Source organism: Seriola aureovittata, chromosome 22 (genome assembly GCF_021018895.1).
Source record: "Seriola aureovittata isolate HTS-2021-v1 ecotype China chromosome 22, ASM2101889v1, whole genome shotgun sequence".
NCBI classification, from domain to species: Eukaryota; Metazoa; Chordata; class Actinopteri; order Carangiformes; family Carangidae; genus Seriola; species Seriola aureovittata.
The window spans coordinates 13,851,506-13,869,769 of record NC_079385.1 but is presented as its reverse complement, the minus strand read 5'-3'; the positions used below and the strand labels follow the sequence as shown (position 1 = coordinate 13,869,769).

At 41.2% G+C, this 18,264-nt stretch overlaps 1 protein-coding gene across 1 annotated transcript in view; it reads right to left on the bottom strand.

Annotated features, from left to right (window-relative positions):
- The window catches only part of cacna2d1a (calcium channel, voltage-dependent, alpha 2/delta subunit 1a), a 91,694-nt gene extending 75,156 nt beyond the window's left edge, over nt 1–16,538 (bottom strand). Inside the window, exons 1-2 of the mRNA XM_056367173.1 lie at nt 16,001–16,538; nt 392–473 (exon numbers count right to left, since the gene is read on the bottom strand). Coding sequence (XP_056223148.1) covers nt 392–473; nt 16,001–16,080 — 162 coding nt within the window. The 5' untranslated portion in view covers nt 16,081–16,538. The remainder of the gene's footprint in view (nt 1–391; nt 474–16,000) is intronic.
- Nucleotides 16,539–18,264: the final 1,726 nt, after the last annotated feature.

Genomic DNA, 18,264 nt, shown 5'->3' with positions numbered 1-18,264 from the left:
GTTTAGTTTATTGATTAATATTATTATTATCATTATTATTTATCCTGATTCTGCTAATTAAGATAGCTTAAAAAGGGGAAATAAGGTTCTTATATCAATGTACATAAGCTTTACAGGACTATAGTCAGTAGCACACCACAGGAGTTGACAGTGCGTCCCCTAGCAATGCTAACCCTCGAATGTCAGTCAACTGCTGCCATGAAAACCCTGAAGCCTAGGTGCTGTTTCCACTCAAAAAACTGCTTTCATTCCATACCACTGAAAAATGTGCACAATAGCTGCACCATCACAGTATATTTCCTTACACAGAAAGTAAGGAATTCAAATTTCACACTTTGCTGCAACAGTTTAAATCAGTGTGTGTGTGTATGTGACACTAAGTCTTGCTTACCTGTATGAGGTCCTGCAGGCCACTGGCCGTATCTGTTAATGTGACCAACTCTTTTTGCATCTGGTCCACCCATTCCTTTACCCTGAGAACACACAAATAAGAATCAATTAGCCAGTCAGATCTCATCCAACAAAAAGCTTCCTGAACGGCCTGCACAGTCTGAATACAACCCCCGTGATCACATGACCTGAAGTGAGCTTTATACTCCTTACCATAACAATATGCTAAAAAAGCATAGGGAATGGAAGCATGAAATAATAATGCTTAGCCAAGTGAATACATTGCTCTATTCCACATGGGCTGTGCATTATGGTGAGAGCTATTCATAGTTGTCAGCATGAGTGTCACATCCTCTGGAGTGAGAAAGAGAAAGAGCACAGAAAGGGAAAGAGATATAAAAGAGAGAGACAAATTTTCATTTATCAGGGTTTAGAGTTTGTTTTTATATGACTTTAACACGCTTTTAGTAAGATCAGAACGTATCTATAATTTCTTTACTCAAATAAAAACTTATTTACCGTTGCTGCATTTCAAAAAGCTCAGCATCATTAACCTGTACTATGCTATGATCTCTATGTAATGTCCCTAATATCTAACCAGTACACAGGACACTAGTTCCTTATAGGGAACACTTGATGTTCAGTTCAGTTTATGTGTGCGTGTGCACGAGTGTGCGTGGAGTCTATATGAGACCAAGCCCACCATACCCACTAACTGTCAAAACACTGATGAATCTCTTTACATGGCAGGTGAGACGTGACACGGCTACACACCCCACAAGTTATTTATGTTTATTTCTAAAAAATGAATGAGGCAGACTTACTTTATTTAGGCAGTAACAAAACTCTTGATTACATATCAATTTGCCCTTCAAAGAAATAGTTCAAGGTTTTGGGAAAAAAGGTCCACAGTAAATAAAATCCCTTTTACAACCACAATACTTGCGTCAACGTCCTGCTGCTGAATGGTAAATAAAATATTCTGAACCTGCTGAAAACAATACACTGTAAGTGCATCTTCAAACCCTCCACCAGCTCCTTTACAACAGCCAATAAAAAATACATGACATATTCCATAAAGAAAATTGCCTTTTCTCCCCCACAGTGTGAATTAACCTTTTCACCTTCCACACTGCTAAGGGGCCTATGACACATGAACCCCGTCTATGTTATCTTATTTAAAAAATACAGTGTAATGTGAGCAGGGTTAGCTCATGCTGGAAATGTGTGGCATAACAGCCACATAGTATATTTAGCCTTCTGAGAGACAGCTGCTTGTGGCAGAGGACGGATATAGGGTGTGCCTAGTGTCAGCACATAACCTTTTGGACCCCCAAGTCACAATTATGTGCCTGCATATCCACAAACACACGTATACTGTATATGGGAAAATACGAGGATATAATCTCCTACAGATTGCTTTAAAATGGTTGAGATAAGGTCCACTAACCATAGCGCGCAGGTGAGGTTGTTATGCTTTTCCAAATGTGCCCATTTTGCCTTAAGCAAGAAGGGTGGGGCTTTCCAACAGCTGTCTAATAGGAAAATACAGTGAGTGTCTGTTTGTGGGTGATAAGTTGATGTTCATTATCTGTCCACTCATTCAATATATTTTTACCCCCTTTTCTAAGTGTATCACAGCATGTTCTCATCAAATCTAATGTAAGTGTGACACATTTACTGTTGCAGAACACACATCCTTACACAAACTTAGTATGTCATTTCTGGATAGTGACAGCTCTGTCATGACCTAGCCGACACCAAGTCTGTGTTTGCAGAACCCTGACAAGGAGAGGACAGTTATGCTAAAATGCCTAACTACAGTAATTGTGGTTAGAAGTGATTAGTGCCCTCACTTGTCTGTAGCAGCTTGGAGCTCCTGCACGAGGTCAGTTTGTAATGTAATAAAACTCACTTGCTTACTTTGTGCTGGAATTTTGAAATCTCTCTGATCTTGGTTTAATACAATCTCCTGGGTAAAAACTGAAAGGCTAAGCAGTGTTCTGATTAGCCAACTTCCACAAATAACCATCTTCCTCTTATCAGTCAAAAGCATACAATCCCTGCATAACACCAGAGTGTGTGGCTTCCTCATAAATAAAGAAAAAACTGATTATGTGTGTCTTAAAGAATAGAAGCAGATGAAGGACATTGGAAAAGGGGGTTTTAAACAAAGAATGTGTATTTGATGAGAGGATGGAAACTTGGAGCAGAAAATGGGAAAATGAGATAGCATCATAATCCTTGGGGAAATCTGAGGGGGAGGGGTCGACGGGGAAAGGAAGGAAGCCTCCAAAATGGCTGGTGAGCCATCTAGAGCCATTCGGATACAGTGGTGGCAGACTGCAGGGCTCGAAAGGAGAGGAGCCATGAGAAACTCATCCAAGTGTGAGACCTGCTGGCGATACAAGCCTCTTTTCTCTCACACTTGTCTCACTGAGTCATTAATATCATCCATTTATGAAGCAGACCGTTTTTCTGACAGGCAATTGTTGAAGCTCCTTTTTTCTCCTCAACTTGCTTTGTCCTTTTTGGTAGCTGTGGTCACTCATTCTTTCAAATCTCAGTTTTTCTGTTATATACGTTGCCGCTGCTGCAATGTCACAACTATACAGAAGGCTTTTAATTTGAAACTATGCAGTAGGGACATGTGGTTGGTGACAACCGGGTGAGGCGAGAAGGAGAGAGAGAAAGAGGGAAGTCATTCTTCCGACTTCAATGTGTTAATGTGCTTTTAAGTCGGACTGTGGAAACAACATGGAAGAATATGTGCTGTATTTTATTGCTCAGAGCATTACACCAACACACTGATAGCTGTTTCCAGTATTTGGGTTACTTATCAGGAATACTGTAATAAATAACTTATAACCAGTCTAGGTTATTCCACGCGGACAGCGACAAACAGTTACAGCCTGATACCATATTACAAATTAAATGTTAGCAAAGAAGTTGACGTGCAATACATGAAGTTGCACCATCAGTGTCTCACCATCAACCAAATGTTCACTTTCATCCACCATGTTTCTGTTTAAATTACTTCAGCAACCTGGTAAGTTGGATGGAGTTTTATTTCCTACTGATATTCACTCTGATTGATGGCGTACTACACGGGCACCACTCCAAACCCATCAGTGAGACTGGCCATCAGGACCCCACCCCTGCTGCTGACAAAAGTCCTAGCAGAAACACTGAATCTGTGAAACTGTGCAAAGTACCAAAGCACAGCCTACTCGCGATTATACTGCGTCTCAATAACTGATTATTCAATTTGGATCAATGAGGCATAACATGAGACAAGACAATCATTGTGTTGGACTTTTGTCACTCAAGACGTTGGACACATGACATTCAAATGTCAATAACATTAAAACAATTTTCCTTCCCAAGGTAGTTGCTTGTATATTGAATGAAGGATACCCAGGTAGAAAAATACAGCCTGCCTATACTTATGCCACATGCTGAGAGTCTGGCCCATATACAGCACGATTGTTAGATGCTACTTCCACATCTGGCCAAATTCTGGCGCACACACAGAAAATCTTCCAGCCTGTTAGCCAACCCCCCCCCCCCCCCCCCCCTCTCTCTCATTTGAGCCTCCCATCACTCTAATGACTGGAAGAGAAGCTGCCTCTTTTAGGCCAGCTGTCACGTGTATGTGTGTGTGTTTGTACGCCTACATGCGGGTGTCGATGCCTGTATGTAACCAGAGCACTGGGTCTTTTAGAGGGCAGTAGGGGGTTGCCCAGGGTCAAAGGTCACCAGGACAGGTGCAGGTCTTTTGACGAAGCTCTTAATGTAATGAAGTGGGTGTGAACCATTTGTGCGTGTTTAGGATCAGTGTTAACTCACCATTTAGAGTGATGAACCAAAGAATAACAGCAAACTGAGCACAGCAGCTATAACTTTAGACTGAAGATTAAAGCTGCAATTATCAATATTCTTGTACAAACAATGCATCAAATGGCGGTGTGTAATGTAACAAGTGGTGCTTGTAGTGAAAAACCTACAGAGAATTATCACCTGACTGCAAATTGTTTTTTCCATTTTAACATTTTTTAGCTCGTTGTTTTGATTTGCAGCCCACAACTTTACTGTTTTGGTTCAACAAACTTCAAATTAACACCTGAATATGCAGAGGAATTGATAAAAGATTCGCCAAAAATACTTTATCAGATTAGGTCAATATTGTGTTTATAGCTCATTTCCATGCTCCAAAATGGGCAACAACAAACGGATGCAGGATTAATTCATTACATACTTGGTGAATTGGCTGTTCTTTCTGTGCGGTGATACTGTTCAGTTTAGATTTGAAATATGTGAAATTTGATGATTGTATTATTTTGAAGTTGGTGTAATGCTGGTTAATGATGAAAATCATTGTCTACATTTTTTTTTACAATCAAAAATAAAGGGAATTAAAAAGGAAGAGCAACATCTTAGACAGGGGAGGAAACCTGATCTCCAATTTACAAGGAACACCCTGACTCACCATTACAAAAAAAACAAAACAATATATTGTCACTTTGCCAGTTAGGAGCAGACTGTCCAATCCGAGGGATGAACACAGGGAAGTGGTCACAATCCCAGAATAGAGAGAGATGACTCAGCATGAGAGCACTGCTGTCTTACTTCTGACCACATTAACCCCCTCGGCCGAGCTGTGTGCGACTGTGGGGGAGGCCTCTGTTTCTACACTTCAAAACCACAGCCTCTGGCTGTTAGCTGTGCAGCTGTGTAACACACTCTAAGCAGAGTTAAAACACTTGTAGGACAATCAGCTCAGGGAAGGAATAAGCTTCAATGCTCGAAACTATAAATATTGAAATCTCTTGGGTTCAATATATCAGGAAAACATTTAGATGGAAGGATAATTCAAGTTAAAACAAGAGCTGATGCAATTCATATTTTGCAATTATTAAGTTATTTAAAGGATAAAGATGTCAGATGGAAGAGACACAGTGAGACAATCAGACTTTTTTTTTTTTTAAAAAAACAGACTTTTGGAAGAGAGAACCAAAGCAAACAGTTCAATGATTATGCAAACTTTAAGACTGAAAGTTAATTCTTGACCTTGAAAAGAGCAGTTGACTAAAACAAAAGTAATCTTAGCTAAGGCCCATTTTTGTCAGTTGCTGTTTCCGAGGTCTCAAAATTTGCATAATCATTCTACTGTTTGCTTATGTTTTTTTTTATGCTTTCAATCTCAACTTCTAATGCAACAAAGTCGTTATCTGCTGAGGACGAATGTGTGATAAAGTAGCTGTAGACCAGCTACTTAATGGAGCTTGTGGTTGGCTGGTTTTTGTCAATTACCCAAGATCTCTGCTGTAAACATCTATCACAGTTTATAGACCCACTTCCTGGTTTAACCCACCGACCCTTCTTACCATAGTTGTACATGCACAGTTTTTCTGGATTGCCCGCATGATGAGGGATTATTAACATTTTGGATGTGCACACTTGCTGGCTTGTTTATAACCTGTCTGATCCACTGACCGTTCATTTTTTGCTCAATTGCACACTTCATTGTAACAATGTTACTAGGTTTGCAGATCTAATTATTACAATGTTTATCACAGACACCGTGAAACAGGGAAACTACACTATGACATTACGATCCAAGTTTTACTGAACCAGAATTATTCTTTAGATATAAACTGAACTCACACTGTCCTTGACTAACACTTTGTTTCTACTTCTTTTACTCCAATGAAAGCTACCTCCATTCTAGGTTTAGACAAAAAGAAGAGTTTGTAATCCAACTTTAAAACATGGTTCCCAGATGGAGTTCGTGGAGAGAAGATTGAGAAAGATTTACCTTCAAGATTCCCGTGTGTGCTTTCATACCAAACTTATTTCTACGTCCTTACTAGAAAGAAAGCAGCAGCACAACTTTAAATAAATACCCTGTAGACTGTCTGCTCTGGGCTGTCAAAGTATTGGAACAGATTGTCATAAAACACTTTTTTCCCAGTGGTCTCACTGGTTAGCAGGGAGTATCTGCTTCAGGTCTTCTCATCTCAACTTGAGTTTCTCATGGTATTAATAGTATGATTGCATGCAGAGTGTGTGCCACATCCTTGATCAACAGGGGAAGAGAAGGAAGTACATCCAGGGAGAGCGTGCATACATTTTTTTCCACCACAATAACCTTACTTTGTCATTCAGCAGCAGAGGTTGTCACACTTATTATTTCCAAAACTTTATAACTAGTATTTCCTGTTTCCCTTTTTCATTGCCAAGGGATAAACCTCATGCCATGTAAAGACTCTGAGCCGAGATAAAGTCCTGAATATTGATCCAGAGATGTTGGACGCTCCATCGTTCCGACTGAATCACAGAGAAGTCGGCTTCATGCCGGCTCCAAGGCCCAACATGCCTGTGTGCGAGCAGCCGCAAGAATCCAGGGCTCAATATCCAATCTCAGAGTTTCCACTCCAGCACCCTCTCGTCTTGTAAACATCCTCATGTTTTTATACTCAGGACCCATTCCGTGGGTCCATATTTGATCTCTTAATACCATCGAAACCGTCATGGAGGAAGCATCCAGCAGCATACACCCTTTTTTTTTTCCACCCCCTATCTTATCATGTTGTGGAGTCATGGTTTCCAGCACGAGAAGACAGTTTGAAACCTTAAATCCTTCTCTAATAGTAGCAATTTAGGATTCTAATCTGTTCTTAGAGAAAGACCAGGCTTACACCATTACAGGAAGCAGAGGAGATGGATAAAAAAGATAGGGATTTTTGAGGATGGCAGTTTGGATGTAATTGAGCCACTGGGGAATAGCTAATAAGAGCTCTGACTATGAAGCAAGGCGCCTAATAAGCAGCGAGCCTGACAGAGCTTTGTAGAAGACAATAAGTGACTTTCTGCCCATGTGCCCATCTTTTTCTTTCTGCCTTTCTCACAGCGCCTTTATCCTTCTTGTGTAAATGTATCACTTTCCTTCCACCTCTCCGACTCCACTATCTGTTAGCTGTTGTGTCTAAAACTGGAAATCTGGAGCGCTTCTTCATTTTTATCCTTATCCATTGATAACTTGCCGTTTCAATTTACAAACCCCACATACTTAATAGCCTCACTTTCCACCTATTGCTTCCTTATTTCTATCTAAATTAACATACAATGTTAATATAAATGCTATAATTTCTTCCCTTTGTCCTCCTCCCCTCTCCCTCCTCTCACATGTGTCACCACGTAGCACAAAGGAGACAAGTGATGATATCTTCTCCTTTATTGAGGTCAATAACACCATAATTGCAGGCTTTGTAAATGCCTCGCAGCCTCATTATCCTCTATGGCAAGATGTTATTGATGTTTCTGCCGCTCTTCTACCATTTTCCTCTTAGCAAGTCAGTCAGAGCATTTTACCGCTGCCCCCTGCCTAGATCTGAAGAGCTGTGTTTAAGTGAAGCCTTGACAACAGTATTTTCTGCGCTCTATCAAGCACTTATGCGTGTTATGTTGTATTACAGCTGTGGAAGAGCTGACTAGACGTTGTATGAGATCATTATCAAACAGTGGGGTGGGGCTGGTGGGCAATCATGGACAGAAAGAGCAGGTGTGGGTTACTGGAAGCTGAGTGGGATTGATTTAACAGGTGACGTTTGGCCAGAGACAAACAGCCACATATTGACTCATTATGCTCGGTTTAACTTCTAAGCTACACCACAGGTGCTGGTAAAAGACAATAATCCACAGTAGGAAGAAAATAATCAATTTTAGAAGCTCTGAACAAATTGCTTTCCCAGTTAACCCGCCGTACTTAGTGACCTAAATATTTAGCAATTAGTTAGCTTTGAATGGCAAGATGATATGTGGAGCATATTTTTTTCCCCTTGCGTTATTTACGCAAATCTTACTGCTGGACTGACAGTGAACTATACAGATGTCAACATTTTCTGTAGCTGGCTAGCAATATGCTATCTTTTTACATTTAGGAAGTAGCTTCATAAAATCCCAAGATTAGAGCAAATTTTTCACCCTTCATTTGCCAATAAAACATTCTCATATTTTGGTCTAAAAATCTTCAATAAGGCAACAAAACAACAAAATGTGTCCTAGGATATAATTATTCTCCAAGTTATATGTTGCCCAGTGAGAGAGATCATCCTAGAACTTGCAACAGAGGCTTTGTGGCGCCCTAGTGGTTGGTTAAGACATGCATCATTTCCTGTAATCGCAATGTTTAGGATTTGATTTTCTATATTCTCATCTCCTCTCTACTTTCCACCTTTGAATGAAAGGCAAATTGAATTACTAAAAAGGTACGGCATTCATTTCTTCACTAATTTCTTCATTCATTCATTCAACAATGCCACACCAGACCATTTGGATATCTGAGCACTGCTTCAGTGTGTCCACTGGCAACACCAGACTGCCACAGAGGGCCGGGGGTCTGTCTATCTTCCTACCCTTGCCCACGTTTGACCTCACACTCTGGACGGGGGCTAGCTGGGACTGACTCGCCGTCCCCCTAGCGCCTGGTCTGTCTCGTCCACACCCTCCGTGTCAAACGGCATATACGTCCTGACAGAACTAACAGCTCCCATTGTATCACCTCTCCCCACAGGTGTCCGGTCACATTAAGTCAGAGGGAACAGAATTGTTGTGACACCTGCAAGTGTTTGTACTCGCTGCGGAGCAATCACACCTGCTGGTGAAATTCCAGCATCATACTAGACTAAAGCACGACAACAGCAGCTAAATTAATATCATACTTCCGGTGTGAACATACAATCTTTCAACAAAGTTTGGTATCAAACATGCTTGCCTTTGGCCTTCTATAATGAATATTAGTTAAGACGGGACCTCACTGAAAAACTTGGCAAAGATTTCCTTGAAAAAATGTCTCAGATAAAGACGAGTGACAAGTCTAGCATCCCGATCTCAATGAGGGTAACAAATATAAGGCAAAGGCAAGATGGGTTTGTTTATTTTCTGGATATTGTATCTGGATGCAGATCACATTCTTATACCAGGTATAATGGGGTGCAGGTTGTAGGTGCACTCGCATGTTAAATCTATTGCCAAGCAATGGATTAAAACTACTCTCTCTAATGTAAAAAAGCTTGTAAAGATGCATGAGAAAATGGCACAACACTACATAGAAGTAGAGTTTGTATTTGCAGATTCAGGTTTTTCCCTTACCGTGTAATTATTTAAATATATATTTTCCCTTAGTCTTTCAATTGTGGAAATAGTAGAAAACACCAAATTGCTTTTCTATTTAACAATGTGTATTTTTTCCTCTTACTCATCCTCACCCCTCCAGCTGCCTTTCTCCCTGCTACATGTCATTTTGAACTCTGCTCAAATGACTAAACCTCCACATCCCTGTCACCTTCACACTTTCTGAGCAAACTCTCGACCCATCCATCCATACATCAACGCTACCCTTCTGCCTCACTACACACACACACACACACACACACACACACACACACACACACACACACACACACACACACACACACACAATCTTGGACATTGTGTATAAATAGAGAGATTAGAGAGCCCCCCCCCCCGGCCAAAATGTCCAATTAACGTCAATCTAGAAGCCTACACGAGCAGACTACTGTTAGTGCTGCACTGAGTACTGTCCAGTGTGGTCGGAGCACTGACATTAACAGCTCTTATGCGGCAATACAACTCCATTAAGGGGCTCAAGAGAAGCCATCACAGGTCCACTTTTCTCTGCGTCTCCCTCAAAATATTACACACCAGATTGGTTTGTGGTACCTCACTAGAGATATTTTAAGCACTTAACACCTCTAGTGTGTGATTAGGATACGTTGGTTTATTAAGTCCCTTACCACATTTCTACAGGAAACATAAATATCAAAATTAGCCAGTGGGCAACAATCACTGATTTTTTTTTGAAATGCCAACAATGTGATGAGAAGAGGCGATTAGCTTAGCTTAGCATAGAGACTGGAAACTGAAGGAGCTTGCCTGACTCCGGTAAAAGTTCAAATGTAAGTGTAAAAAGAAGACTCCACTAGCTACATTTCACGGGGATGACAAGTTGCCAGGAGGTCACCATGCGCAAGTCAAAAATGACAACTTGTAATTTTTACTTTGTTGGGACGCTAGAGGGCTACGTTTGTAGCTTTAGACAGAACTAAGCTAGCTATTTCCCCGTGTTTCCAGTCTTTACATTAAGCTAAGCTAGGCTAATTGTCTGGCTGTAACTTCATTTAGCGTACAGATATAAGAGCAGTATTAATGTTCTCATGTAACTCAAGCTATTCTTGGGCAGCATTTCTTTTGTCAGATGGATATAGTCTGTTGACATAAAAAGTTTGAGTGAATATTTTTAACAATACTATTTTGTTTTATTCTGTTCATGACAGCTGCACCTTATTGTTATTGCTTGATGAGACATTTTTGGTGTATTCAGCAGGTTATAAAAAAAGTCTTCATGAGCCCTAATGGTGGCAATATTTTCTCAACCCACAGACAAATATTTGCACATGAACTTAAAAGAAAAAAGATGACAGCCACAAAAACATTGTGTGACAACTGGCAAGATGAGACCTCCTGAATCTATTCTAATTGCTCTTCTGTATCTTGTGATCTTGTGTTTTACAGTGTTGTGTCGTATTACTTTACTATTGATTAGTTTGGTAGAGCCCTTTCTCTGAAACGCCCTGTCAGACATATGCACTTGTGATAAAGGCTTATAAATAAATAAAACTCAAAACAAGGAAGGAGAGCCTTAAAACTACACTCCCTATGCTTTTTATTATTGTATACAGATGTGCTTCCTGTACTAGACACGGCTCTCATCCAAACAGCTGTTTCCTATTCCCAAGGTTGCCCTGGCAACGCTGTAATGGAAAATTCTTGGGAATTTCCATGTGGCAAAGGATTATGTGGAAGTAGTACAACACCCGGGTTGATTCTTTACTCCCCGACCTTCTTTTCACACATGCTTCACGTTTTGCCGAAAAGGAACTTGGGATGAGAAAGTTAAACCAGACACTAAAGAAACCCCCAGAGGCCACACATAAGCAAAGGGGTCCACAAAATGTCAGTGGAGAGGCCAGGGGGAGATTTATGGGAAGCCCCCAGCCACTCTACAGCCCTCTGTCTTGTATCTTTAGCTACATCTGAGTCAGGACACTCAACGCCCCTTCCCCACGGACAAAGGCTTGTCTAAATATAGCCAGAGTAACAACGGAGGAAAAGGGGATTGAGTAGGAGAGAAAATTAGTGAGAAAAAGAGGGAAAGGTTTGAGAAAAAGTGCGAGAGAGGGAAAGAAAATGATGTGAGAGCAGAGAGCAAACATTATCCATGGGCACAGATCTTGCACTTTTGCGTGTGTGTGTGTGTGTGTGTGTATGTGTAACAGATACAACCCACCAGCTGCTTGACTCTAGGCAAGAGCATGCTTCCTGAAATATACCTGCTAGCACCAACCCCCCTGTGGCGAAGAGTTGCAAATCTCAGCCAAGGAAACCTTAGACAGCCCTGAGCTGATCATTTCCATCTGCTCATTACATTTGATTCATCCTCTTCGAACTTCCCTGGATTTTCATTGTCATAGTACAAGATAGATCTTTGGCACTGGAATAAAAATTTAAGGGAAATCCAAGTTATGAACTAAAAAAACAAAACAAAAACAAAACAAAAAACAAAACAAAAACAAAACTTTTTTCATTCCCTTGATCATATTAGATGAGACATTGTTAATCCCTCCGTCTGTCCCAAATCAAGGCACAAGAGAACAAGGCTCTGTGATTCAATCAGGAAACAAAGCCTGGAGCTTTTTTCATTGACAAAAATAAAACTCACTTTGTAAAAATAATAACCAAAGACTAATGTGTTGGACACTGTGAGTGTGGCCAGTGTAATTTTCCAGGGAAACAGCCACATTTTCAGGTTCAAATCATCTGACATCACAATGACGTAAAGCAAATGTGGATGTAAAAGCATTTACCAAGTTTTCAGTGCTGCAAGCCAACTTTTAAATCATGACTACAGTGTTTGTGTGATCACAGCGGGGCAGATTAGAGTCATGGTTATCTTCTTCATCTCTATATTTGACAGAGTTTTTATTGTTGCAATATATTACATTTTATTACTCAAATGTGCAGTAGCAATGAGTCCAGGCATACAGGAGCCAGAGGGAGCTTGGTCATGAAATAAGATGCATGTGGGTGGCTTCAAGTGGGAACTGAGCCAGATTCATTACAGGCCACTGTCAGTGTCAGGTCACTGAGGCGAAACAAGTGTCAAGACAGGCACAAAACATCCTATGAAACAAAGTCAGGCAGAAGACCAAACTTTTTGTTAATGAAATTAAACCTGGGTCAAGTAAATTCTCAAAGGTGGATTGTAAACAGCCCAACTCTGGAGGTAGGTTTTTTTTCACTTGTTTTAAGAAAAAAAAAGCAATAGTCTTGGGAAATATGCCAATTCATTTTGTTGCTAAGAGTTAGAAGAGATGATGATACCACTCTCATATCTGATAAATACGGTATGAAGCTGGACTCAGCAGCTGGTTAGTTTAGCTTAGAAACAGCTAGCCTGGCCCTGTTCAAAGGCAACAAAACCAGCCTACCAGCACCTCTACAATCTTCAAGTGTAAAAATATCAGTTTGTTCCTATTATTTCGTCCACCCCATTCAAATCAATGAAGGTAGTCTAAACAATAGACACACCTCTTTCTATAATGCAACACAGTTTAACAGCACCAAAAAAACTGCACAAACTGCAGCCTCTAAAATTATCATAAAATTTCATCAACACCTCTCTGAAACAACAACAACAAAAACTGAACATTACAACCTTCATAAAAAGGTATAGGATTTAGTAGAGGACAGTGTTGACGACATGTACCTAACAGAGTGCATTGTGAGTATGTATCTTTATACTCTTCCTGCTCACAGCCGCCCATGTTGCTCTCTGTCCAGATGAAGTGCCTCCTCACATTATGTCCACTGATCGCCAGAGATGAGGTCGCAAACACAAGAAGCATGGCTCTTTAGCTGGTTGAGCATGAAATCTAGTTAGCTTTAAAAAAAAAAAAAAAAAAGTGGGAGTGGAAGAAACTGAGCATCCTTGTCCACAGAAACCATGGACAAAGAGGGAGGATGGAGACAATAGATATCTGTTGGTGACTCAGGTGATGACATCTTGGGTTGAATGTTTGAATTCAGCACAATGCATCAGGAAGTGCTCACACAAAGATTTGGACATGTCTCAGGATTGTGGCTCAGATGTTGTTAACAGTAAACTGTACCCATGCAGAATCCATGCAGCAGAGTTGCTATAGAGTAAACATACGGGATCAACAAGGCCAAGTCTGGATTTTCTTGCCGTCTCTTTTTCTCTCCATCTCTATCTTTTCTTTTTATCTCCCCTGATCTCTCAGTGTGTTAGCTGGCGCCAGGATCTCTGGGGCATAGTCTATGACATCAGACTTTGCAATTCAGATTCTATGATGTTAATCATTTGCCTTCAGGCAACAAGGAACAGAGGAGAGGAGAGAGAGATAAAGAGACATAGGGAGCCGGACGGAAAGAAGATGGACATGGAATGAACAAGACGGAAAGGGAGAGGCACGAGAAAGAGAGTGAGAGGGGATGCAAGGGAGGGCTGAGGGAAAGAGAGGGGACATGAACATCTGAAGCAGACAGATGCTGGCATGTGAGGTTAGAGATGGAGCCCAGAGATACAGTCACACTTCAAGCCATGAGACAGGGAGGTGAGAGAAAGAGAAAGAAACTACATGGCAAAGCCAGATTACACATACTCTATGTAAATGTCTGTTTTAAATCATCCATGTTTCTGAATTTCCTCGAGCAAAACACGCTCGGTCTGTCTCTCCATCCTTGCCCTTCTAGTTTCTCTGTTTCTGTCTGACTTTCACCTTGAGGACTCGGCCTGAAGCTTGTCACTCAACATCACCATCACCACATGAGCACACCAAGACAAAGACTGGCTGCAGTTAAAAAAACGAGACGCTGTGAGTGACGGCAACATTTTTGCCCGGTTTTTGCAAAACTTTTAAATGAAGCAGCTGTGATTACAACTGATGCCTAAGAAGCAGATGTCAAAATACAGACTATGTAACATGACTGATACTGGCATCGTCTTTTCTCCTAAATTAAAAGTTTTCCAAATCCTAACGAAGAACTCCTGCCAGTCTTGTTGTGAGTTTTGTTATTGTTTTTCCTGCCAGACTGCCAGTTCCACACAGCAAGTCAACTGTCAATGAAAGTGGGTCTGCAGCTCGCCAAAGCCTGTGTGAATATCATGTACACAACCCACAGATCAATCCACTTAGTGCCCATGAAATATAGGGAGTGGGCAGGCCACTCTGCTAGTCTGACATCACTGTACTCCACCATTAGGCTGAGTGCCATCATGGCTCACCACCCCTCTGGAGGACCGTACTTGGGCTGACTTCAAAACCAAAAACGCTGTAGTCTTGCCTGCGTTGGAACCATCTGGAAAGTCTTAAACCTGTTGATTAAGTGTGAGGTGCAGCACGGAGGCTGAACAGGCTCACACACCTATGTGTTCGTTTAATTTGGGAACTGTATTCCTGTGACCGTGGGCATATCATCTGTTACATCTATTAATGCTGCCCTGCAAATATAGAGGTTGGGAGTCAAATTTAGACAGACTCCACCGAGCTAGTGTTATCTCCAGTTTATCACACTAGTTCATGGCCCAAGTCGTCACCATCCTGCAGGATCAGTGGAGTCTTCAGCTCAGACTGTAAATGGAGCCAAGACTACTGGGACTTTTGCAGTGAATAATAGAGAAAACCTGAACTTCTGGCCTGTGTGTTGGAAATAATAAGTGCAGTTAAATTTATAGGGAGATGGATTATTGCACAATATGTGACAACTGAGCACACTTCAGAGCAAACTGGCAGACAAGCACCTACTGAGAAACCATATGGTTAGCTCTGAGTTTGAGTCTTATAAAAACGCTAGTTTTTCCAAAGGAGCCTGGCTGACAAGAAGAGTGTCCCACATGGTCTGCAGCAAAATGAGACACACTTGTTTGCACTCTCTCTTATTTCAAAATTTCTGACCAGAGGTTCAACTTCCCCAAGTGCTACCTCTCCGGCCACATTATCAACTGCCCTGTGGTGTAAAAATAAATCAGATTCATCCACACAAATGCTCTCAAATGTGGGTCCTGTGGGTATGCTAAGGGGAAAAGTTTGGGAACCTCTGAGCCACATTCAGACCACAGTCTACCTTCCTGGTGACTGATTCATGTAACAGCAAGCCTCATGTCACAGCACTGCAAGCTGGCAACAAATGCACAGCAGCTTTAAATATCATGTTTGACCAGGTGAAGTTGTATCCAAAGTAATATGCAATCATCATTATCATCATCAATTGGCAAGGAGGAAGCACATTCTGCTGGAACCCTCATGTTCCACCAACTGCAACTCACAAAGTTAAAACGGATTGTAAATCTTATTGAATGCTACTTTTAATATATTTTTACAGCTGAGACTGTTAAAAAGTTAAATCCTGACTGTAAAAAATGACAGCAGGCTGTTATTTCTCCTACACACAGCGTATTATCCACGACTTTCAGAAGCCAACAGGCTGTTTTTGAAGCTGTACTCACATCTGCGCTGATGGGAATTGTCCGGTGGACACAGACGAAACGGTTGACAGGAGTAAAAGTAGGCAGATTGAGTAATCCATGGCTTTGTTTATTTCCCCTCGACCAGGATCCAGACAGAGAGAAGATGAACAAAAGAAAAAAAAAAAGCTCCACAATCCCACCGCGCCGTGCGTACTTCTCAGCCAAACGCCTCACACCGCCATCGGTGCGCGTTTGGAAACAAATCTCATCTGGTATGCCCCCCCCCACCGGTCGAGTTGAGGAGTGTGCTTATTTTTGGTTCAGCGACTCTGTGTGTGTGTGTGTGTGTGTGTGTGTGCGCGCGCGCGCGCGTGTATATGAGTATGTGTGACTGTTGAGTGTGTACCTCAAACTGCGATAGGCTATTAGCACAGATCTATGGCGTGTGTCAAAAAATAAAAGGAGAAAAGGGGAGGGCGCCTTTAGATCTTCAGCTTGGCCGGCGGAGCGGTGCCACTCCGCACACTGCAAAAAACATCGTACCCAGCGTTTAGCAGTCAGGTTCTTTACTGTTACACACGTGGGAAAGTGAGTTGAAGTGGGTGAGATCAGCTCATATTCTGTGCGTTTGAAATTCTTTTTTTTTTTTTTTTTTTTTTTTTTTAAACTTTAATTAAGCATAATTTTCTAAATGGCTCTGGAGTGACCCTGATGCTGTATTCTGCCTCATTTCAATAGAGATCCAGACCAATATTTATGTGAAAATCCTCTCAAAAGTGGAAAAAAATAGATCCTATAAAATACACTAAAATGACACTAGGTGAAACTATTTGAAGCGTGGATTAGTTAGTCGTATTTCTTTTTTTTTTTTTCTTTTTTTTTTTTTTTACAGTGTGCGTTTTTTTGTGTTTGTGTTCCTGACTCACAAATGTGTTTCCGGGCGCCCTCTCCACCCACAGCACCACACATTACGCACGTTTTCTCTCTTATCAAGCACCGGACACTTGACACAAAAACCGCCTCGGCACCTCTCAATACCATGCAGCCACCTTCCTGTGTAGCTACTGTCTAGTTTTAATTCAGACTAATGGGCAGGTCTCTCTTTATCAACCTTATACGACCTCCAGCTGATGATCACCACAATGCAAATGACAACCAATATGAATAAGAATGCTTCGTTTTGTTTTGTTTCCTTAGAATTAATTTTATTTCTCTAGTCAAAATCCTGCATCAACAGATTATTTCTTAGTTTGGAGCATAAATGTGCCTCCTTCACATGCATAGCTCTAATGAAACCTGCCAAAGCTGACTTTTGCTGGGCTTTGTTCTCCCTCCTCTGCATCCTTGATAAAGACGCATCACAAACCAGGTGGGACTTGTGAGTGCGCATGAGGACAGGTTTATTTGTGTCTGGTCACATGTTGCTGAAAGCGTTTTCCAGGCCCTCCAAGTAACTGTTGTCCATGTCAGACTCAGTGAATCATCATGAGAAAAATTTAGGTTTTATTATGTATATCGTTATAAGCCCTCATTTAATTTTGCATCATTGCAGTGCATCCGCTTATGCAGAAATGATATAATAAATTCTGCTTGCTCCGAGGGCTGTGGCAAACTTAATATGAAGTGACATTTCCTGTGCTGGGACAATCAGCAAGGTAAATACCAGAAGAATATACTGTACTTTCTAATGAGTTTCTCTCCAAAGCCTCTTGTCAGATATAAAACTAATCCCTGCCTAATTTCCTCAGAGCTCTTCTATTATTATGGAACCCCAAAGTTATTATTTCTGAGTGAAATTTGTATCTACTTGTTTGTGTATGTCTGTAGAGGCAAGGAAGGGTCAGAGCAGACAAACAAGGCAAAAGTGCTGCTCACCTGCTGTCAGATGAATCACACAAATAGATTTACTGTGCAAATAGCTGTCCATGTTCCCCTAACTCAGGTTTCACTATAACTCATACAAAAGCGGCTCCTCTGGGACCTCCTCTCGGGCAGGGCTCAGAGGTGGGTGGGGGGGTGGGGGGGTGGGGGGTAGTAGTATATTTACAGAGCAACAGTGTCGAGGCAGTGCAGGTTAGACTGTCAGCCGGACAGAAAAAGGAGAGATGATTTCGAAGTTCACAATGTAGAGATATAAAGATAGAAAGATTCAGATGAAGACATGCAAGGCAGGAAATCATAAGTTGATTAATACAAAAAAAATCCATCAGCCTGTTTTGAATTTGCGATGGATTCTGAAGACATTTCCTGGAACAAAAAAAAAAGGCACCATGTGTTGTCACGTACAAAAAAAATCCAACACC